Raw genomic sequence first — 24,025 nt, forward strand, 5'->3', positions numbered from 1 at the left:
TACCACTCACCTGAAGGTATGATGACGGACAAGGCTGTGGCAGAAGCTGACTTTATGACCTTGTTTCCCGCCCTGGAGTTGCGCTTCTCTCCCTCACCAGACAAATGCTGATGGCGCGCCCTGCGGAGGACCAGGTCATTGGTGGCCCTGGGCCCCAGAGGGTCATACAGAGGTGTCATCACATCACGACCGGCTGCTGCAGGACTTGAGGACAATGTGGCTATAGCCGTGGTGACTCCTGGAGTCTCTCCATGTCGAGGGGATTTGTCTGCAAGGATGTAGAGTCAGGTAGTAATCATAGCAATTTAAGATTAAAGTAGCATTCAGAGGTGAAAACAGTAATGCTATGATTTGCCCAGCTGAGTCAGAAGGCATTACAGGAGGCTTTTTCACATCCTCCACTCTTATGCCCCCCCCATTGATTTTGCTGCTTTATTTTTTCCATTTATTCTCTTGCTCATTTTCTCTCTGACATAACCTTTCACTACCTCTGATACTTCCCCCTGCACACACACCTGCTCCGTTGATCTCCTTCAGACTGTTCCTCTGCTCAAGGAGGCTCGGGGAGGGGACACTCGTCCCATCCAGGGAGGTTCCACGGACCCTGATGGGCGCCTGGCGGGACAGGAAGTCAGGCTCACCGTCTAGAGGCGAGGCAAAACGATGTGTATCCATCAGTGCTGAGAAGCGCCGGCGAGCACCAAGAGGGGGGCTGGCATCCCCATCCATGTAGAGAGACTCTGAACAAGACAGGCGCTTCCTGCAAGAGAAGACAGAAACACAGACGTATGAGAAGATGCAATGATGTTCTCCAGCCATGACAGCAGCTCAGTAAGACTGTACTTATACACAGTGGTGTTTTTCAGGTTAATGCTAATGTCAGCATGCTAACATACTGAATCACGTAGCATGCTAACATTTATAGATGTTAGCATAGATGTTTCCTTCATTCCTCTGTGTAATATCATATGAAACTTAATATCTTGGGATATCTGACAAATCAAAGCATATAGATGAGTAAACTGGTAGGACATTGGTCACTATGTCCTGACTCTAGGCAAATAATGTTCAGATAAATTAATTTTGAAAGTAATTGTCGGTTGCCGACATGAGTGAGTAACACTGAATGTAAAAATACTTTTGTTAGTTAACACATTTAATTAAAGCAATAAATGAATGTAATGAGCTGTAGCAAAAAAGCAATCATAGCCTAGAGATACTAATAATTTGTACATGATATGGGAGAGTGAAAATCCAATATGTAAGGTAAACAATGATGAGCCGCCTTCAGTGTATCACATTTTCTTACTATTATGAATTCAGAGTGTATGCATGAATGACTTTATTTTACATATGAAAGCAAGGTGATTGTAGTCCGGGCGTATGCTTCCAAAGAATTGAGGTGAATTGGAATTATGAAAAGTAATAGGAATCTCTTTCTGCCTCTATGCTCTCAATCAGAAATGTGGCGTGGCCTGGACTCAGCAGATCGTATTTTTTGTTAGCTGCTCCAAGACACAACACGCAAAGCAACAGACACTTTTCAGAGTCGGACAGATTTTTACTACAACAGAAGACAAATAATTGTTTTTAAGTTCATTTCACTATAGGGTACAAATACAGTATCATTTAACCACCTGTATTCAATAGTTATTCTCCCTTTGCATTTTTTATTGTTGTTAAAATAGGCACTGGATTTGTTTGAGAAAACCAGCTAGCATATTTATCAACCAATTTGAAAAAGTGAGAGGCATATTGTGTTTCTGTGAGTCATATAAACCACCCAATTTCACCAAACTAGTTTCCAAAGTTTGTAGAGGTGGGATCTGATGCCTGTTGTTGAGTGTGAGCTCTCGCACAAAGATCTTTTTATACAAGTGTCAAAATTGGTGTCAGAGAGATAGAAAGCAAAGTTATTCCGGCACACTTGGATATGTGACAGCAAGAGAGAAAAGAAAAGTCTGGAAACTACCTTCTGAACAAACTCAGTCTTATCTTAAAGCTTCATTATCTAGTAAATGCCAACTGTCTTCTGCACGTTGATATAGTAGAGGGAAATTGCTCCTACACAGAACTGCTCACAACAAAATGTGTGGACTATCTTTAGCAATCAGGTCAGGATTTCAGGAGAAGTTTTTCAAATCAATGTTTTGGGCTTTGAGCACCACAAGGCGAGTACAATCTGATGCTTTGTGTATTGAAGAGAAGGCAGACATCTTTACTGTCAGTATCTTCAATTCTTGATCGAGTTTGTGGTGAACTGTCCCTTTATTATACAGAACACCCCACCTCATGGACATACATGCCCTCATTCAATAATGATCTCCACTCACATCTCAGGGGACCCGGTCCTCCAGCTCTTGTCTCTCATGCTGAAGCTGCCCAGGCTCTCTCTCTTGGTCACCTTGTCCTCCCGTGGGCCCTTGTGCTCCCGCCGGGACACAGAGGTCGTAGCTTTCTGCTCCAGCTGAGACAGATGCTCCATGCTGCTGTACACCTGCAGGGACACAGACCAATCATCATTTGATCTGTTAGGTGTTATTAACAGCTTTGGGAAAATGTAGCTGCTGAGTCCGGGTTTCAGCTTTATTATTGTTTTGCTGAAATTATTCATATTTACTGTATTTGTTATTATGTTCTACAGTATGTTTCAGGCTGATATTTGCCTAAAAAATATAGTGCTATTGTTGTTAAGCATTACTGATTGGAAACTTTTCTTCAGTTGAGTTTTGAAAAGAATAAATTCATTTTGCGAGGTATTTTATTTATTTTTTAACCTTTATTTATGCAGGTAATCTCATTGAGACATGGGGCTCATTCTCAAGAGCAACCTGATAATGATACAACAGCAATTAGACAGAAAGGTGAGGACATTCACAGAAAGACAAAATTATAAAAGTTATTAAAGTGATAAGTGCATAGGTGCCAGTAATTTAGCATGAAAAACATAAAACAGCAGTTGTATAAAGGCTTTTGTAAACTTGAGGAGCAGAAATCTGTGACTCCGGGTGCTTTTTGCTTATAAAATGGTTAATTTTCTACCATTATCCTTGCAGCTCCAGGTTATTAAATTATAATGAATGAAATACTTGTGTTGTTAGCTGAACACCTCATCATCTAAGTGTATCCAGCCGAGGTATTTGTTCCCATGCTTTGCTTTAAGCGAGGACACTCAACAGCCCTTGACCGTAAATTAAAATACATCTAAAATTGTATCGAAATTGAGCCCCTCTATGAGGCGCTTTCAGTTTTCTGAAGAGCTCCTTCACGACCTCACGGGTGAAACAACAGAGTGTGGACCAGGTGAAGAAAGCAAGTGAGAAAGGCAGGGATGTTGGTAGTGGGAGGGAGTCAAAAGAAGAAAAATAGAAGGCATGAGGTGAGAAAATCCCACCCGAGAGGGAAAGTGTGACAAGAAGAAAATGCTGGCACACTGAGAGAGGGAGAGGGAGAGAGAGTAACAGACCATAATTAACAGAGATATGGCCATGGAAACAGTAGGTAGGGAAAAGGATAAAAGATGTCATTTAACACACGATACACATCGTAGAGACAAGGCCTAGAGATACTTCCTCATATCAACCTGTCAACTAATCTCCAGTGTCCAGTAATAAAATAAAAAAAGATGAAACAGCAAAACTGAGTAAGAGAGAGATGAAAGGGAAGACAAAGTCAAACCTTGCTGAAGCGAGGAGAACAGGAAGAGAACTGTCTGATCTCCACAGGCTCATCGTCATTGGTGTCATCCTCGTCGTACGTATTGATGTGATGATACCGATCTGAGCGCGCTGGCAGGGGAGAGAGGGAGAGAGAGAGAGAGGGAGAGACGGGAGCTGAATTATATAAGCTGTCAGTTTAACATGAAAAGTGCTTTTCTAACTGGAACAGTGTCAGAAAATGATTGTACACCCCATAGAGCTAATATTGATGTAACTGCTGCACAGACACATAAATCCAGGGGAACCTACTATCAAAGTAGCTAGTGTCCTCCTCTGACTCCAGGTGAGGGATGAACTCCGCTTTCTGTCTCAGCAGGCTGTTCCAGTCCAGCTCTGTGAAGAACCCGTGCTGCTTCACCTCAAACGCTCCACCTGGTGGCACACACAACACAACTCAAAACATTGTATGGATGGAAGGAATATTTAAAGCTGCCTCAAGCTATGTTAAATAGGACTCATAGTCACAAAACCAGAAAAAAAAGAGACGTATGTGCTTAAGAGACATAACCCAGAGGACAGCAAAACTACAAAAGAGTATTAGAGCCAGACATAAGGGGGGGAAACTCTTTTGCATTCAAATAATACAAAACAGGAGAATGAATGGAAGTTGTATTTGTTTGAGTGCTGGGTAAAATCATGTTTTAATACTTGAATTTTTCTTTGGATATTTCTAAATTAATGGAACCATGCATTCCTAAAACCAACCCAAAGCGGTTGCAGATCAAATCTTTGACATCAAGTGAATAGAAAAGTTAGTACCTGTACCCAACCTCAGAAGAGGGTTGGTCTGCAACAGGGCAGAGATGAGGTCCTGGGCATCTGCAGGCAAGGCTTCATCCCCGTTAGGCCAAACTATATCATCTAACAGAGACATCGTCAAAAAAAGGTCAGAGTGAGAAGCAAGAAAGACATTTTCATTTTATAATTCATGGGATAATCCGAGCTATTGGAAACGAGTTCTACATAACTGCATCACACCGATGGAGAAACTGATAGAAAGCTATTCTATTATCTGTAGGAATATTCAAAATGGAAAGGCTTCATGGTTTTAAATAAGAATAGTGACACACACATTGGATTTCCTATGACCCACTTTCTATAACAAAAGACAGCCAAGAAACCCAGTTCATTTCAAGCATACTGGACTTCCTTCGTGTTTTGCTTTTCGATTGCTAAAAATGAGCAATTTGAGAGTGTCATCTCAAATAAAATACTGTAAGTTTAACATTGTCCTCTTACCCGTGATGACCTGTCCAAACAGCTCCTCAGGAGTGTCTCCAAAGAAAGGCACACAGCCCACAAGGAACTCATAGAGGATGATGCCCATAGCCCACCAATCCACCGGCTTCCCGTAGCCCTGACGGAGAATCACTTCTGGAGCGATGTACTCGGGAGTACCACACACCTGAGTGAGGAAGAAAAGGTGCAAGCAATGCGAAGACAGAGGAAGACAAGAGAAGAGTGAAGAAAGAAAGAGTAAAAAAAATGGTCGAAGAAACTTGAAAACTTTAATGTGATGTAATCCCATTTACAGTGCATTCATCATCTCCCATTTTCTGCAAATGCTCTTTAAAGGTCCACTGCAGATATATAAAATATGCTGCTTGTTAAAATAAATAGCAAGGGGCCATTTGGCGGCTGGTGTGATCCCATCGCAAGATTGTGTCAAAGTTGTCTCTCATACAGCTTGATTCCCCAAAGCTTATTTAGCAGGTTAAACCATTTGTAGAAAGAAATGTGTCTTCATATTCTCTCTCATCGAAAACATTTTAAAAACATAATTATGAGGAAATAATTTACTTATAATAAAACTCACTCTTAAGAGGAAATGTGAGTTTATACAAATCATATGAAAAGCATTTTTCCAATTAACCACAGTGTTTACCTGCTGTTTTACCCAACAAAGACATCATCATTTAGTCAATTAGAAACACTTTCCTAATCAGAAAATCATGAAAAACAGAAAGCCCTGGTCCCATTCATCCATAGATGTGAGTTGATTACTGGAAGACAAACAGATGCTGCTTCCACCCAGAAGAGCTGACTGATTATGATCAGCTTCATTCAGAGAATAAACAATAACTATAATTGCTAAAACAGGATTATTATGGAGATGGGGATCAATAATGGTTCAGTAATTCAGACTACACAGGATGCATTGATTTTAATGCAATGTCTTTTTTAGGAGATGATGGAGTTTGCCAGATGACTTGGCAGGTTGATTCACATGGCTGGAGAAGAATAAAGGATGCTGTGAATGGCAGGCGCATGTTCATCCACCTAATCCCGTCACACACCTCATTCAAACGGTTGCTAATTATATATCTGCCTGCATCCCGCTTCCACTATAATATGGTGATAAAGTATCTGTATTACCTATAGGACAGGCTGATACTAGGTGACATGTGCTGTACCTGCTTATCCAGGAACTCTCTGGCATCCTTTTCAATGTGTCCCTCGTACAGGTTGGTGGTGAGGCTCATTAGACCCATCTTCGACAAGCCGAAGTCTGTAAGCTTGATGTGTCCCATGGAGGTGATCAGTAGACTATTTGGAACATTGAAAAACAGGCATTCAATTCTAGTTCATTGCAATAAAAACTATATATAATGGAGTGTGTGGTCATGGTCACAGGTTGTCATTCATTGTTTTCGTCAGCAGGTCTTGCATAATACGCCAGGGACAGTGCTTGAGTGGAGGTAAGGACACAGGAGACTGGCGTGTCACAGATGGATACACAGAGAAACTTTTCTTTCTGACTGAGATGGACAACAGAAGTGTCTAGATTTAGTTTCTGTCTGTCTTAATTTGCCAAATGAGATGAAACCAAGCTCAATGCACGGAAATTCGGAGGAGAACAAGATCAGACCTAAGGGGGCTGAAGGTAAGGTGGTGCCTTTTTTTGAGAGGCAACCAAGGCATTTTGATATATTCTGGCCTGTTATAGATTGACCCACAAGGCTAAATTAACTTTCATTAATCTCCTCAACCTTCATTTTTTTTTTTTTACCAGTACTACCTGTGTCTTTACAGCTACACACACTTTTGCAATAATTAAAAATGAAAATGTGTTACATTCAAGTCCTTGCCAAACAATTCGACACTGCATTGTTCTTATCCTGCTGGCTGTAAAATCCTAATAATTGGCTGCAAGATGTTAAAAAGAAACATTGGGTGACATCTTTTTGAGTTAATCATTACAAGCAAGCCCTTTCATACCAAATGTAGTCATTTGATCTAGTGTCGATATAAGAAATGTTAATTAGTGGAGCTTTTAACACTCACTTGTCAGGTTTGAGGTCTCTATGGACGATGCCATAGTTGTGCAGGTATTCCAGGGCTAAAACTGTCTCAGCAAAGTACATCCTGGTCAGCTCCACAGGCAGAGCCCCGATGTTCTTCAACAGAGTAGCACAGTCTCCACCTGGAAAACACAGAAACACCACTTTTTATTAATTTATTAATTTCAGAGTTTGACAGGAAATACCTCATTCTTACTTTAGGAATTTTGAATGAGAGTTATTCAGACACCATGTATTATGGCACCAAAGCCATTAGCAATAAAGCATCATTATATGTGAGAGTAAGACATAATTATTGTATTTTTGTGACACTTTTCGAGTTATAAATGTGTATTAATGTTTTAGTTATCATGCTTCTATTATATTTGCCTTTTTATAAACCTTTAAGCATGTTTGGCATTGTCAACACACAACTACACTGCCTGGCCAAAAAAAAGGTCACGCACTCTTATATTCGTTGGACCGCCTTTAGCTTTGATTACGGCACGCATTCGCTGTGGCATCGTTTCCACAAGCTTCTGCAATGTCACAACATTTATTTCTGTCTTGCATTCATTTTTCTCCAAGATCTTGTATTGATGACGGGAGATTCGGGCCACTGCGCAAAGTCTTCTCCAGCACATCCCAAAGATTCTCAATCGGGTTCAGGTCTAGACTCTGTGGTGGCCAATCCATGTGTGAAAATGATGTCTCATGCTCCCTGAATCACTCTTTCACAGTTTGAGCCCGATGGATCCTAGCATTGTCATCTTGGAACATGCCCGTGCCATCAGGGAAGAAAAAATCCATTGATGGAATAACTTCAGTATATTCAGGTAGTCAGCTGACCTCATTCTTTGGGCACATACCGTTGCTGAACCTAGACCAGACCAACTGCAGCAACCCCAGATCATAGCACTGCCCCCATAGGCTTGTGACCTTATTTTTTTGCCGGGCAGTGTACTTTTCCTGCCTCAGTGTGGATGTTGCCAACAGATAGCATAAGAGCTGATGCAGCCAGAGCCATGTCACTCTCCTGAATCTACTCACCAGACCTTGTTTGACTTTCATTATCAAGAGTCATTCTGTTAGTGACATATCAGTCTACGCTTCAAAACATTGCTTTAATATTCCTGAATGCAGACAAAATGATAATTTACTATTAGGGTGCACTCTATGTAGAATTAAATAAATGAAATGCTAAGAACAGAAACCTGGTCTCATATTTCCTCAGACATCTGAGGCAGAGAAATGAAGGTCGAACGGAACAAGGAGTCACCCACACAGAGTGGTCTAATAAATCATGAACAACTTTTCAAATTTGAGTCCTCGCTCAGTGTCATTAAAGTATGCAACCAAAGCCGATCTGACTCCTTACCCTCGACATATTCCATGACCATGCACAGATGTCTCCGCGATTCAAACGAGCAGAACATGGAGACAACGAATGGATTCTCGGCAAAGGTGAGGATGTCTCTCTCCACAAATGCCTGCTGGATCTGATTCCTCAGGATCAGATTCTGCTTGTTGATCTTCTTCATTGCAAAGCGCTGACGTGTCTCTCTGTGGCGCACCAGGTAGACCGCACTGGAGAGAAGGTGAGACAAAAGAGATGAGAGTGAAAACTGAAGGGAGTGGTGGCGCCAAGATGAGGTATGAAGAAAGGGCAGCAGGGCGAGAGGCCAAGACAAAGCAGCCTGTTTAAGCAATAAAAATTACGTTTATCTTCATACTGTTGCTGTTATAGTATTATTATTGGTGTAGTTTTATTCCAAATTCCACTACTGTGTTACTGAAATCTTTCCCTCAGTATTGCGTGAAGCACTATATGCAGTTGAGCCTAAATGCTGTTTGCTGACTTTGGAAACACTTTTTCTAAGGCTTTTTTCAGGAACACTCAACCCCTGAAACAGTCTCCCACATCATATGGATGTTAAGAACCTTTTTTCTTTGTTAAAACATTATATAAATGCTTTATTTTACTTAATATGATTTAAAGTCAATGAGATTTCAATCAATTTCTTACCCATAAGCTCCGTTGCTGATCAGTTTGATGCTCTGAAAATCTTCTTCACTCGGTGGCTTGAAGGCTCGCCCTCTTCCCTGTTGACAAATATAAAAATTATAACTCAAATCAAACAAAGCCTCTTTCAATTAAATGTTCAAAAGCTCAATGTCAATGGTTCTTAGATGATTTGAAAGCTTTGTGTCTGTGTGTGTGTGTGTGTGTGTGTGAATGGTGGAATGCAGTCATAGTTTGTCTGAAAATCTTTCAGTGTGTTTGTTCTTCACCTCTGCTGAGTCATCGGTCTCTGGAGTCTGTGGACCCTCACTGTCGTAGCTGTCAAGGCTCACGATTTCTGTTGAGAAACACTTTAGTTAACAAGCAAACCTGGTGACAAAATGAAAAAAGAAAAATGTTCATGCCAAAACACCAGGACTCCCACACTGTTATGAGAAGATAAAAAAAACGCAGCTGCTCAGACATCTTAAACAAAACAGCTATTCGATTTTTGAAAACAAATGAAAGACCAAACGTGGCAGATCACAGAAAGTAAAACATGAGAGATTAAAAATCTTCTTCCTATTCATTTTTTGTCTTCTTCTCCACCTCTCCCTCCCCCTCCCTTTGTTTCTTCTCCTCTCTTTAAGCAGCACTGGCAGCTAAATGTCAGCATTCTTTGTCTCTTCTATGTGACAGCTGCTAGAACACACTGATTATAGCACTGTTTTGTTGAAGCAGGGACATAATTGACTAACAATTAACTTTGCAAAGCAGTTTCAAAGTCGCTCTGTAGATATTAACTACATGTAACATAAAAGTTACTATTCTGACAGTCGTATATTCTGTTGGCTTCTCTTTGATGCTGAAAAGATCTTATCAACAGTCTCTATCAGGAGCCGAGAAAAGAAAAGAGAGTGTGAAAGTGTGCAACCCGCTACGTGGGTGTGCATGTGTGTCTATGCATAACGATGTAGGTGTAAGAGAAAGTGCAAGATCAAGATCAAGTGGCACATTGTTAGCAAAGATTAGCTGAGAAAGGGTGGCAGGCCCATATTTTTTAATGATTCAGATATAATCCTGCAGAGGTTTCTTGTAAAGAGTCATTCTGGGTCCATCAGCTAATGAACAACTCCTGATGGATGAGACCAGGAGCGGCTGTGCAGACATGAATTATAAAAGTAAGTTTGAGCCGCGATGATTAATTAAAGATATTTCACCGCTCCAGCAGACTGCAAATGAGCCAGCCTGTCCAAACGCTACATCTCAAACATGGTCATGCTAAACAACTAGCTGATAGATTAAAGTGGGGATGTTCAAATTCTGACACTGACAATAAAAAAAACTGTGGATAAATATATCTCCCAAAATGTTAAACTGTTATTTTGTTTATGTGTAATTTGTATCAGTTCAATACGAGGCCACTGTTCATTTCCCAGTCTGTTAATACTCAAAGAACCAGGCGATTTTTAAATGTAAATCTGGACACATTATAGTCAGTGTACATATACTATTTCCTTTTAAAGCTCAATTTGAACAACAAAATAGTTGTTCAATATACGGTTCCTTTCTTTGTGTTACCTTCCAGTGGGTCTCTGGTCAGCCCCAACTGGCTGATGATGTATCGAGGGATGTCCGCCTTCATCAGCTGCCCCTCCTTGGCGTGGTCCTCTGCTGCCTCCAGCAGATGGTAAAACTCTTCAGGGTTGAACTCCTATCATTGAAAGGGGGAACAAATGTAAGTACCAAAGAAACAGTATACTCTAAATGCGCCTTAAAGCTTAAACTCCTGAAGATCTACAATCACAATCTACAGGAAATAACGGGATGAACAGAACAATCACTGCTCATTTAACATTTAGCAGCATGAAATATCTTTAAGTCCACAACAAGTTTAACACATTCAGATGGATTTTAAGGCAAGTGCTGGATTGCCAAGTGAATTCACCCACTGTAATCAGCTCCTGTGAACACCAGATGAGTGCTACTTGAAAATCAACACTTGTTACTCCTGAAGTGTTTGATGCGTGGGAAATCGAAACAGATTTTTTTTTCTCTATTCTTAAAATATGTCACCATCAAAGAAATGTAAAAAACCATTGCACAGCTGAGTAAGAGTATACGATTAAGCGTTAATGATGTTTTACCCACAGTCATTATGGTTTCATGGTACAGGTATTAATGTGAGTAAACTGTTTTATGTATATCATGAAAAACAGTAAAAATGACAAAATAATTTGGAAGGCTGGACTCATGCATATGCTGTATTAAGGGCTGCAAGTGCAATTATTCCTTTCATTGTCAATTAATCTTTATATTCTAAATTAAGTATTAATATAAATAAAATAATGCAATATCACAGTTTCAAAGACTGCATTGCTTCTTGATCTGCCCAGCTGTAAACACAAGAACAAATGTATTTCATTTACTATTAGAGATGAAAAAAACAAACAGTAAAATGTTACATTTGAAAAGCTGGAACCACAAGATTTCTACATATCTACATTTCTATTTGTGTTGATTTTTCCACTGTTTAATGTCATGCTTTGTAAGAATCTTAGTCACAATTTCAAAATAAACTCAGATTTCCAAGGGATCCATATCAAGATTGATCATGTAATGTGGTGAGAGATAAATGCTCATTTATTGTTATCTTTTTATTCTCAAAAATCAAGTATCTGCCGAGGTATGATGCTGCAATTATGTATAAAACAGAGTTGAGAGATGAGAATGTACCACAGCATATCACAGTATTGATCATTTTTTGTAGCTGGGTATCGAACCATGAAGACTAACACAGCAGGAAAAAAAAAAGTGTGATAACTAAATTGATGTAAAATTGTGTCGCATCGCAGAAATTCATTCGAATAATTTCAGGTCTGCCAAACTTATAATCACAAAACTAGAATTAACTTTAACCTGCTGAAAATTCCTGACCCAACACCGCTGTGGGGCTGTCAAACAAACACAATCAGTGCTTATACATCTCCCAACTTTAAATTGCTTTCGTGAAACATCCTTTTATTCCAATGAAACAGCCCTTTGTGGTGTCCTGTGGGATTTACTTTCATTCCTGTTGGTGGAATAACATTTTGATTAGAAAGTAGAGCCTAAGGCAGCCGGGATCATTTCCTTTCTCCCGTGCTCTCTCATATCTGCTCCCCTCAACCGAGGAAAGAGAGAGAGAGCACCGTAAGGGGGAATTAACCTGCCTCTGATAGTTTTCTCTGCTCCGGGATAATATCCTTGCAGCTAAAAGCCTACTGACTGTGTGACATTTTCACCAAATCACAACTGCTGCTGTCTTGAATGCTAAGCAAACTCTACGCCCCTGGACAACATTTCTTCTTTGTATGTGTCTTCTCCTCTCTAACCTAAGGGGCGTGAGGATCTACAATCCTCTCCACATCCTGCCTGACCCTATCAACCTCCTTTGACGGTCGCCCTGGCAACGGAAAGATGAGCCAGGGGGGGGTGGTTAGAGGAGGGACGACGCCGAAGACGAGCATGTGAGGCCATCAATCAGTGAGCTGATGTCCAGGTATGCTAAGCCTCCTGTGCATACAGAGAGGCTTGTTATTACTGAGTAAGTTGAAGTGAGTTATGTATTAACATATCAAGAACACGGCTCTGTCTCCCAGCTGATTTGATGCACTGCTGAAAAAAGAAATCGACACGATGTGGAAAGAATATTTTACAGTTTTGAGTTAAGTTGGAAAAATGTCCTGCGGCAATAAGTGCAAACGCTGCTGCTAGAGACAAGTGTAGCATGTCTCTGCAGCACACGCATATATTAGGATATGTTGAGAATGAACCGACAGGAAGCAAATGTAAATTTGGCAATACTTTCTTAATGTTAGGGGACATAGTAACAACAACATTGCAAGAATGAGGTCGAAAGAAGGGTTTTGTCTCTGCATTTTTGAGTGTAATGCAGCCACGTTGATAATTTAATGATATGAACTCTTCTCCTGTGAATGTCGCATTAATGCTGTGTCACACATCCGATAGCTACATGTCCTGTTTTGTAATATTTCAACATTTTGTAACTTAATGAGAAATCCTCCCTAACTTTATCCTCAAAGGACAGTTTTGTTGTTCAGGCTGAAAGATACTTTGCAATTTAGAAATACGTTTCTAAGAAGTCGGGGCCTCATTAAAAACAAAAGATCAAGCCACAGAGATATCCTGAATTGATGGAACTTATCTTCTCCTAAACCAACTCTAAAGCATTTTTTATTATCAACCCTCCCTGTTTTCTAAATGAACACAAGTATTATGTGAACATAATGTACTACGTGGATACTACACTGTATGTCAGGAATAAACCATCCCTCTCTGTGTGTCTTTCGGGGGCGACAGTCTTTTGATTTGTCACAAGTAAAAGAAATGCAATGTGAAATACTTTTTTTTAAGCCTTAAAGACATTCTCGCTTTTAAAAGGGACAGCACAGCCTCCAGCTGTGATATGTTTCATTACTTCAGACTGGATGCACAGCTGACAGCCTGCTCCACGTCTGCTCACTCTTTAATGGCATTTCAGTGTAAAGGAATTGACCATGCATCTCCATTTGGGAGGACAGGAGCCTTTAAGAGCAGTTAAGCAGAACATATTCAGGATGTAAAAAGGCCCTCGGAAAAACTGATACTCATACTTAACATCCCAAACTCACCAAACACTCGAGGAGCCTGGCGGGACGAGATATGATGATGAAGAGCTTTTTGCAGAGCTCAATGACGAAGGTGAGCTCCGGACTCTCTGAGCGCTCATAAGCCTGATAATGAGGGAGAGACAGGCAGACGGAGAGAAAGGTTAGAGATGTGTATGAATCTACATGTCATTAGTTTACCCTTCTCAACACCTCCACAATCCCTGTCCCAACTCACATCATTCAGCAGCTTCTCCAGGTTATCCTGCAGTTCACAGAAGTAGACGCTGGTGATGAGACCCTCGCGTGATTTGGTCAGGCAGTCCCTGGACAGCTCAGCTACCTGGTGGTGGATGAAGCTTAGGACCCCATCGGCCAGGGGCAGGACGCTCTCTGGAGAATAGCTGTGGATGAACTCTGCCAGCCTCTCCTCCATCTGAGCTGTGGCCTAAGTAAATACAAAATGGAGGTGAGAGTAATAATCTCTAGTTATTTTTTTATAAATGTCTGTTAAATTACCACCTTGCAGAATGAAGTAGCACACAAAGGTGAGGGGGGTTCCGGTCCACTGATGAGCGTATAACAACGTTGATATGCTTGCAGTATTATGGGTGTAAGTGTTGTCATTAACTGCTTCTGTGGCTTTAAATCAAAAGCAGTTAATCTGCAAAAGATACATTTGTCACGTTATATGCAATATGTTTGTCAGTGAGCTTCATTCATCAATAAGGCTTCTACAAATCATTTTCATTTCAGTTCAAATTATTGGAGGGAGAAATGGACGAGTCATATCACACACAAAATAATGTAAATTATTGTCTGTCTTATTTATTAAAAGGACAATAGTTAGTTCTGCTGAAACCAGTATACCAGCACATGTATTAATAAATTGTATTTCCTGTTACTGTTAAATAGGGTGTCACAAAACCACAAGGAATGCCACGTAAATAGTAAGTTATTATCATGTTGTCAGGCTTCCCCTACGTTAAAACCCACTACCTGTCATCCAGTGGCGGGCCGTGCATTTCACACCTAGGCCTTCAGTGATGTCCTACACAGTCCTACCTGAATTATTCCACCTCTTAATACCATCATTATGACGCCATGGCTCTAGAAACTATACATTTAGACAGAAACGCAGTATAACCGGGCGTTGCATCACCTTAACATAGTCAAGTACAACAGAGTTATATTAATATTTCCGAAGCATTTATAATCAATACATCAGCATTTACAGTTAACTTAATTAATCAGATTATCTGACAAACCGCTCCTTGACACCTGTGTCCGTCACATAACGCAGGACAAGTGCCAGCTGTGCTACATTACCCACATCTGACGTCTCGTCCACCATAACAGCGACAAAGGGTGCTTTTTTAATCTTCATTTTGATCTCTTCTCCCATCACTTCAGCAAAAGCATAAATCAGGTCGTTTTGTATTTTGCCTGACGTCCCAGTAAACATGTTGTTTGTGTACAGGTGGTAATGCAAATCTGTGTTGTTCTCAGCAAGAAAAGAAAGAAGCTCCACGTAGTTTCCTCTGTTTCTGGACTCGGCGCTTTCATCGTGTCCCCTAAATGAAAGTTCCTGTTTACCCAAAAACAGGACACAATCAATCAGTCTTTCAATAATTCCCTATTTTTGTTCACCCTTTCGTTGTGGAGCTCCGTTTCCCTGGGCACTTGTTCGTTGAGTTGTAGATCCACTCGGGTGTCCCCAAAGGTTTTCAAAAGCACCAGTGCTTCCAAGTGCCCAGCCGTGCTCTGGTGTCTTGTTGCTGCCTTGGTTAGACAACTCAAGTTTGCAAATTTAGTGTGGCTCCAAACACCAAATCGATCAGTTGCAAATACCAGGCATTCCCGGCAGTACAATTTGCAGTGCCTCTCGGAGGCTGTGAGCCAGGGGTACCGCTCGTAGTTTCCCTGCTGTGCTAGGCTCGCTAGCGTTGGAGTTGGTCGTTCACCTTTTCAAGATGTGTAGCTTTACTTGAAAAGTTCGTTTTGAAAATGGCGTTGTTATTATATCTTCGACCAAATTGATCTCTTCTCCTCCTTCAGCCATTGTGGGTTGAAAAAAATAGCTTGTAGAAATCTACACAAATTAGCTCGCTCAAGTTCTAGTTCTGTTTGCTAGCTTTGCCCATAGACTGTATGGCTCTGCCTACTGCCTAGCTCTGCCTCTCCATAGTGCGTATCCAATCAGAAGATGTGCACGTGCTAACGTTAGCGTACGCCTGCTAGCTGGCCCGTTGTCGCCACCTCGAAATCTGATTGGTTAACGCCACAATTTTGTTTGCGTTCACTTTTAAGTTTACAGCCGCCCGCACTGTTGATTCTGAAGGCCTAAGGGCAGATTTCTTTGACCCTAGCAACACATTATGGCTGAAATATGATTGGATAAAAGCTCTAACATAAAGGCCAGCCCTCCAAATCTCGTTCTGAGGCTGGAAGCAGCGCAGCCAAGACGAACGCTATAAAATGAAGAGAATAGACTATGGGGAATAATTTAATACGTATTTGTGGAAAAAATATATCAAAATGTAATTTATATTCTGATAATGTTTAGGCCAGCAGAGAAGGCCTTGCTGGCCCTGACGGCCCACCACTGCTGTCATCACTCTTAATGTCAAACTTGATATACAAAGATTACACCTCTTTTATAATGTTAAAAAAAACACAAGTTAGTCTACATTATTATCACTTGTGTAAGTGATGAAACGCAAAATGACATCACAATTAGGGCCCTATTAAGTGTTAATTAAAATATATTTCACTGCTAATTATTCTCCTATAATGAGGAGGATGCAGCAATGTTGAGTCTTTATTAACAGTCCTGGGAACTGAGCAATTTTATGTGGGAAGCTTTGTTAGCAGCATTGCTTTATGATGCATTACTGAGAATGTTGAAAGGGCGATGGTGTGTGTGTGCGTGTGTGTGTGTGTGTGTGTGTGTGTGTGTGTGTGTGAGCAGACAGCTTTAGATCATCTTCCAGTTTTAATACATATTGGCCTGGGGCAAGTTACGTGATCTAATTGATTTTGCACTCATGATCAAAGACTCATAGGTCGGGTTTAGCTTCTCAGACATGGACGACCTCCAGTGGTTTTCACACACTGCAGTGTCAACAGCTTACAAAGAACAGAGAAATTAAATCTGAGAGCAGCCTTTATGTTGGAGGTCAGAGGAGAACCGTAAGCCTCTTTCAAAGTAAGGGCGCAGGAATGCAAAGATAACAGCTTAGTACGGCTGGGGGCTGCATTAGTGTAAGAGAGACACGAAACATCTCAAAAAAGCAACATAGGTCCCGCTGCCGCAAGTCAAACATGGAGATGCTGTTATGTGTCATGCACCCTAACATTGAGGCCCCTTGGGCTTCCTTTACTCTGACTTGTGTAGTGAATGCTGGGATGATATTTCTGCCTGGTTCATCACTGAAGCTCACTCTTACCAAGACTGATCTGCTCATTGTGCAAGTAAAATTATTTGGTGAATGATTGGCTTTGCTCTCAGACAATATATTGATTCTACCCTAGCTATGGGCTTTACACAATTGTAACATTTTGAGGAAAAGATGGCAGCGTGCATTCTACAAGGGACGTCGGCAAAGATCGACATCAGCGGCGCACAGGCAGAAGCTGCATCGCCATACTGGTTAGGACGGCATTTCACGGGGAATGATTAACCGACTTTGGGCCATCTGTTGCCCACTGAAACAGCAATCTTTCTGATCTTTAGGTTGCCCAAACACCCCACTGTTACACACCCTACATACTGGTGGTTCCTGTAAAGGCCAACATCTGTTTCATGTCCCAGATGTTAACTTCAAAGCCAAGACTGTATTGGCACTCGTCTACCTCCCAGGTAAAACCTTTTTTTTATTCTAGCAAGAACTGTCTCATCTACTGCCCGCCTGTAGCCCTCCTTGGTTCTAGAAATGAAATAAGTTTGTTTAATTGTTCTGGACAGATGTTTTCCCAATGTGGCAAACAACGCATCCTGTGATCCGTGAATACTGGAAACATAAAAAATGAATACATTCGTCATTTGAAATTAGGCATTATCTAATGATACATTTAGAAATTAAAAGCAATCTACTATGCCGAAAAGACAAAATGTAAAAAATCAAAAACACCTAAATGTGTACTTTTGATGTTTTCCTTTTCACTGGTCTGAAAGAAGACATGTCATGGAAGCAAAGTGGCCCAAACTCTTGATATTGACCACTACATGAAAAAGAGTGTTTTCACATGTATTGCTCATAATTTAGTGCAGCTAAAGAGGCGGTCTGTGACTGCAGGCCTATTGTTTGTGTGTGTTTGATGTGTGTATGGAGTTCACCCTTGTGTTTTGTTTATATGAGGCTGACCTTGGGGAAGCGCTCCTTGTAGACATGGTTCATCATCATTATTTCATTGTCATAGCAGGAGGGAGAGCGCCCGGGGCTGCAGAGAGACAAACACACAGAGCAGGACTGTAATATACAGCAGTGACTGAGAAAATCAAAGAGCAGAGAGTGTGTGGAGGCAGCAATTCAGTATTTTTCCCTTGAATTAAGGAATAATTTACTGCTTCCCCTCATGTCCGTCCTGTCTGTACATTATGCTAATCGACCGATCAGAAATTCAGCACATTCACTTTAGTTTCTCTAATGGATCCGGTGTCCTCCTGCACGTCACGCAACACATGGTGCAGACGTCATACAAGCATGAATATATTCAGAGGCACATGTGCACTCTCCTTCACACATAACAGAAATAAACAGAAATAATGCAAAGCAAATTCAACACGTGGCAGAATGAAAGCCTGAAAAGCTAATACTATTCTAACATAGCAACTCATACAGTACTGAGTTCACAAAAGAAAAGCATACTATGAATAGATGTCTTGTGGGCAAACACTGTTTAGCTTCACAGAAAGATGCGATTATGAATAGAAATAATGAGGCATGTCAAGGTACACAATCGAGCTTCAAGATGTGTGATTATCTATCTAGGGCACCGACTGCTGAGGAGCTTAATAAGAAAACTGAATACTGATAAGTAGTGATGTGTTGTATGTAGTTGGGGCATGTTGCATCCAGAGGGGAGGCTATAATAGGTGTGATTGAGGGAGGGTACACGAGAGACTTATGAAAATGGAGAAACAAGCTGCACTCTGCAGAAGAACTTCAGGGTGGATTTATCCTGATTCAACTAGACTGGCAGTGGGAAAGCTCTCTAGTCCTAGTAATAACTTATTCGGACTTCAGTGTGTTGATAAGCATAAAGATTTTGAAAAACATACAAACAGGATGTGTTGTTTTTCTTTAATCAGAAAATGTAAACAGCATGTACATAGCTGACTCAGAGTTGCTGTTCTCTTTTGAGGGGGCGTTCACATTATAACATGGAAGCAGCACAAGTGCCCTAATTTGCATTGTTATCGAAAGTTCAATTTAATTTGTATAATTGCCAGAGCCAGTGATTTAGATCTATGAGAACTCCATCTCAATGCATATTGCTGATTATATATATATGTATATAAGTCAGTAACAGGAATCAAACTCTTCCTGCTACAATAAGAAACCTGCACATCCTAACATGTCTTGGATTCTGCTCTCAGGGATGAATTGCATATAAAAAACGTAATCAAAGTTGGCTGGATGCCCAGTGGCTTGTTTTCATTTGTTTAAACTGTCTTTTGTTCATGACCTGCTGTGCTCTCACCTGAGGCTTCGGGAGCGAGGGCGGACGTGCGGCGACCGTCGGCCCCCGTCATCATCCGTGATGCTCTCTGTGCTGCCAAAGTGCTTTGACAGGAAGTGCAACTCGTCCATAGTTGGCTGGAAGGGCAGCTGATGCAACCGCTCCTGGGAGGAGCTGGATGACTTTAGAGAAAGATGAAAATGAGACAAGGGTCAATTATAAACTGCTCTTTATTAGATCTGTTTGAAAAAGCTTCTGTTATAGCTGCAAAATCAATGGTGTAAAAACAGATATACAGTGATGGAAAGGAGAAAAACAAAAACAAGAAATGGCTGCAGCAGAAAGTACAAGGTGTGCTTTGGTTTGAGTGGGTGGAAGAAACTGAAACAAAGCAGTGACGAACATTAAAGAATAAGAAAGTAAGAGAGAGAGGATCAGAAACACAAAACATGTCCAGAAGGAGTTAGTGTAGGAGGAAAAAACAGAATAATGTAGACTGAACACCAGAGCAAAAGACTGCAGGGAATGAAGAGTCACTCCACCTAAAAGTTGACTGCTGCCTCAGGGGGTTAATGGCAGCGCTGTTCGGTTTCAAACAAAATACTTTTCTTAAGGGCGAGAGGGAAAAACCAGCCTGGATCAATAGAAGGCTTAATGAACACATCTCCCAATGGGAGACCATGGCAGGCTTTGGCCATACAACGATTTCTGCTCTAAATCGTCTTCTAAATCGATTAGAAACTCCATCCAGGTCTAAGCCACTTTCAGGCTGCAAAAACGCACTTACATGTAAGGGAGGATGTTGTGACTGCAGCATGTCCAGTGAACAGAATCAATTAAGAAGCTGCATGAAGATACAGGGAGTTCAGACACTGAGGAAAATGCCATTGAATGAGATATTTGTCATAAAACTGTCTCATTTCTGTCTGGCTCCTTCAAGCAGTCACTAGGTGCATCTTAACTAATTTAACTGTATCGAGATTTTCTATGCATGGCTCTTGATCTCCGTCACAGAAGATGTGACAAAAATGCAAGGAAAATACCTCAAGGGATAAGAATCGAAGAAATAGTGTATTTAGAGAATTATCATCACTTGTCAGCTTCAACAGATCTGTTGATTTTTGATACTTTTGTAGTTTGGATTAAATGTGAATAATACAATGATAAGGATGTAAAATTTCCATTTATAGTGCACTTCATTTTTTCATATTTCCTCCCAAACAGCACAACGAAAATAAAAATTGTATCTGCAGGTTCATGAGAATGAAGCAGCAAAACTCAGGTTGGTAAATGGACCTTACTGCCCAGACACTAAATGCTCATTAGCTATTTTTACAGCAGCATGTTTTTTTAAAAGCTGTTTTAATAAGTCATTTGCATTACATTTATGTTTGTAAATTCATCATACAATAATAAAGGTTAAGATGAGAGTATCTCATAATTTCAAAATGTTCTGCAGGCTAAATATCATAGAACTGATTGGAATATATTGCATACAAATATAGCTTCCCAGCACTCAGGGATTTCCAGCATCATATGTGACTTTATGGAAATGACACCAATAGAAAATGTGTTGAAAAGGCATTGTTCTCTTTTTGACAGTATTTGACACAGAAGAAAGGGAAAAAGAAGCATCATGGAAAGCACTGTGTTTCTGTTGGATGATGAAAGTTGTTCCTTTGTTTATGAGACCTACAGTTCACACCTAACAGCAGTACAGACTTATTTACTAATTTGAGATAAGTCTGAATTTGGGAGTTGTGCTTGTATTTGTTTTGGTACAAAACTGGAAGTGTTTGGACGGAGCATCCCCATTGAGCTACATCAACCAACTGATTTCCAACAAATGTAAATTTGGACTGTGATGTACAAACACTCGACAATTTTCTTCAGCTGTAAGTTTTCATCTTCCATATGCCTCCATCTTCTATCTTCCCCACTTTCATCTGTCTACTTTGCTGCATCTTTCCTGCATATATTTGGTTCATATAATCTACGACTTCATATGGGAAACTCCTGCACACACTCATCTCCTCCTTTCGTCTACTCTGTTCAGTATGCAAGGGTCCTGCTATAACTAATCAAGCGAGTAATGGACCATGTAAGAACCAGCCGAGCCTTGAAACCTGACAGGACGGAGGGGGAAGACGAGTTATGGAGGTGGAGCGGAGTATTGAGAGACTGAGAAACCAGTCTCAACCTCATCTACCGGTAAAAGAGGATCGATGAGTCGCCTGCAGTGTACTGCATGTCTGTCTATATGTGCTGCTGTAAGTAGATTCATGAGAGGAAGTCAATGAAAGAAATGAACTGTGAAAAGATGCAGAGGAAGTGATTGTGTTCATGATGGCACAGTGTACAGGGGGTGGATTATGAGTCAACACCTTGCCTCCACCTGAGCGGCATTCACATTAAGGCCCATTTCTCAAATGGACTATTTACCAAATGGGCCTTGGCAGGGTTCATTTCTCTGAGTAGTCTCTTATACTTCACTCAGACGAGAGTGAACACTGTTGTTGTCCCTCTGTTTCCTTCAAAACACATTTCACTTCCTCCTACACTCTCTTTTATTTCTCTGTTGCCCCTCTTAACCATCCATCTTTGCTTCCCTGGGGATAAAGTGATGCCTAGAGAAATTGTTACTGGAACAGGGTAGAAATAAAGATTGGTTACATTTCATTTCAATTATTCCTGCTCCACTTGTTTTCAGAAAGGCCAAGTCATCAGCTGCAGATAAATCGGGTTGATCATATCTTAGCAACTGATGAGTTATTTTTAGTTCTGGTGAAGCATGTTCTTCAGCAGTAAAATAATCGTCCGAGACTCCAAGCAGGGAGTACAAAGTCAGAAAACACTGGGGCGTGTTTGTTTCTGTATGCGTGGAATTTAGCTGCAAGTGTGGCGTGTAATCCTTTCAGAGCAGAGCGAGACCAAAGTGGAACATGCAACTTTTAGAACATGAATTTACAAGCACTAAAGCCTGCGCTGATTTAATGCATATGCATTAAAACATATGCAAATTAGTTATTTGAGGGAGATGCATATTCATACCAAGGATGGCTCTTGAATTCATGACTTAGCCCATGCAGCTACAAGGAGAAGAAAATCAAATCGCATAATATAGTGTTGCTTTTCCCCTGTTTCTCTGGTAAAAATACACAGAGAGTACAGAGTACAGAGATTGATCCATCTGAATTTGCGTTCTTCCTACTACGGAAAAGGTAAACATGAAGGAATCTCTGGGAGGAAATAGCCTAACAGCCACCAGAAGCCTCACATTTTACTCCGGGACTTTTCAGGAGGCTGCTGCTACACTCTGGTGTCCTGTTAGAGTGCCTAAAGTTTTGTGTTACAAGGACACACTTAGTCAGCCCTATCACACATTTCAGAAAGCATAATGTGCTGTGGCTGCTGCAGAGATAATACACAATAGGAAGGAGTGTTTGTTTCTGATAGAGACAGTTATGTTAGGAACCTCTTAATAACCCTTGCCAAACCATTTGTTTTAAAAATGCTTCAAGTCGTCCTTAGACGACTAAAATGTCGGCGTCAAAAACGTATATATTTTGATATTATTTTTCACTTTTAAATACCAGTTTGCTAACAGAAAAAAAACCTAATCCTAATGATGTATAAAAAATACTATTTTTGTGTAATAAAACAATGGTTCTTGGACTGCATATCAGTTTAGGATGGTTATTGAAATCATAAGTGAGGTTAGTGCTTCCCTAATGATTACTTTCCTTTGTTTTCAAGAATTTTGCTAATACTTCATTTTAAATTATATGAAGTTTTTAAACAATTAGGATAGTCTGTGGAGCTTTCTTCTTGCTCTTTAGCTTACCGTTGAACTGGGTGTATTGGTGCCATATCCTGAGGAAGGCAGGGAAGCCAAGGACCATCTACGACCATCAGCCCTGAGGAAATACAAATAAAAGGGGCAAACGGAGGCATGTCAAAAAAAAAAAAAATCTGAATCTTTCCCCAGTTAGAACTCCAACATTGATTTTGGTCGCTTCAAACATCAAGGTTAAACTGAAGCAATCCCACCACCTTTCCTTCCTTTTTTATCCAATTACACTTTTGTTCCTCTTATTCCCCTCTTCCCTCAGGCCGCCTCCAGCCCTCTCTGACACTTCCTCTGAGTGAGTGATGAGGGAGACACTTTTAGTGCAAAACTCTGACACCTGCCACACAGGCGCTTGGAAGGAGCACTCAGGACAAAGACTAGGCTGTGGCATGTTTCTGTTTGAGTGGGTGTGTTCCCTGTAGATCTTCACTGTTGTGTGTAAAAATAATCCTATCAACAATTTCCCTGGACTACTTCGCACTGCTCTACTGTTGCATGTGTGACTTATTCTGAGAATAAAGGATGGATGTCAACCTGCGAGAAGAGGCAAAGGAAAAATGGGCAGGTCCGCTCGGTGAGAAGTTGCGAGGGCTGTCCAACGGACTGCTTCCTGTTAAATACATAGGGACAGAACAGAGCAGAAAACATACCCTCTGGATTACTTGGAGCCATAATATACCAAAAGTCATTTGAGGTTTTAGGTTACTCTAAGTCATTTCAATTTCCATTTGATCTCTGTATGCTCAGGGGCGAATCACGGAGAATTGCTGTGTGTGGCTTTTAGTGCTGATCTTTGCAAATTAGACTAGTTTTTGAAATGTGGCTCATCTGCATAAAAT

General features: G+C 40.8%; 1 protein-coding gene across 1 annotated transcript in view; it reads right to left on the bottom strand.

Moving 5' to 3' along the window:
- Positions 1-24,025, bottom strand: part of mast1a (microtubule associated serine/threonine kinase 1a) — a 61,938-nt gene that overhangs the window by 4,631 nt on the left and 33,282 nt on the right. Inside the window, exons 4-22 of the mRNA XM_063884160.1 lie at positions 23,721-23,796; positions 23,181-23,253; positions 19,358-19,518; positions 18,019-18,094; positions 13,890-14,099; positions 13,676-13,777; positions 10,584-10,716; positions 9,293-9,360; positions 9,027-9,103; positions 8,379-8,587; positions 7,005-7,143; positions 6,134-6,266; positions 4,959-5,124; positions 4,479-4,580; positions 3,969-4,091; positions 3,679-3,788; positions 2,334-2,497; positions 516-760; positions 11-268 (exon numbers count right to left, since the gene is read on the bottom strand). Of these exons, the coding sequence (XP_063740230.1) occupies positions 11-268; positions 516-760; positions 2,334-2,497; positions 3,679-3,788; positions 3,969-4,091; positions 4,479-4,580; positions 4,959-5,124; positions 6,134-6,266; positions 7,005-7,143; positions 8,379-8,587; positions 9,027-9,103; positions 9,293-9,360; positions 10,584-10,716; positions 13,676-13,777; positions 13,890-14,099; positions 18,019-18,094; positions 19,358-19,518; positions 23,181-23,253; positions 23,721-23,796 (2,625 nt within the window). The remainder of the gene's footprint in view (positions 1-10; positions 269-515; positions 761-2,333; positions 2,498-3,678; positions 3,789-3,968; positions 4,092-4,478; positions 4,581-4,958; positions 5,125-6,133; positions 6,267-7,004; positions 7,144-8,378; positions 8,588-9,026; positions 9,104-9,292; positions 9,361-10,583; positions 10,717-13,675; positions 13,778-13,889; positions 14,100-18,018; positions 18,095-19,357; positions 19,519-23,180; positions 23,254-23,720; positions 23,797-24,025) is intronic.

This window comes from Eleginops maclovinus, chromosome 5 (genome assembly GCF_036324505.1).
Source record: "Eleginops maclovinus isolate JMC-PN-2008 ecotype Puerto Natales chromosome 5, JC_Emac_rtc_rv5, whole genome shotgun sequence".
In the NCBI taxonomy this organism is placed as follows: Eukaryota; Metazoa; Chordata; class Actinopteri; order Perciformes; family Eleginopidae; genus Eleginops; species Eleginops maclovinus.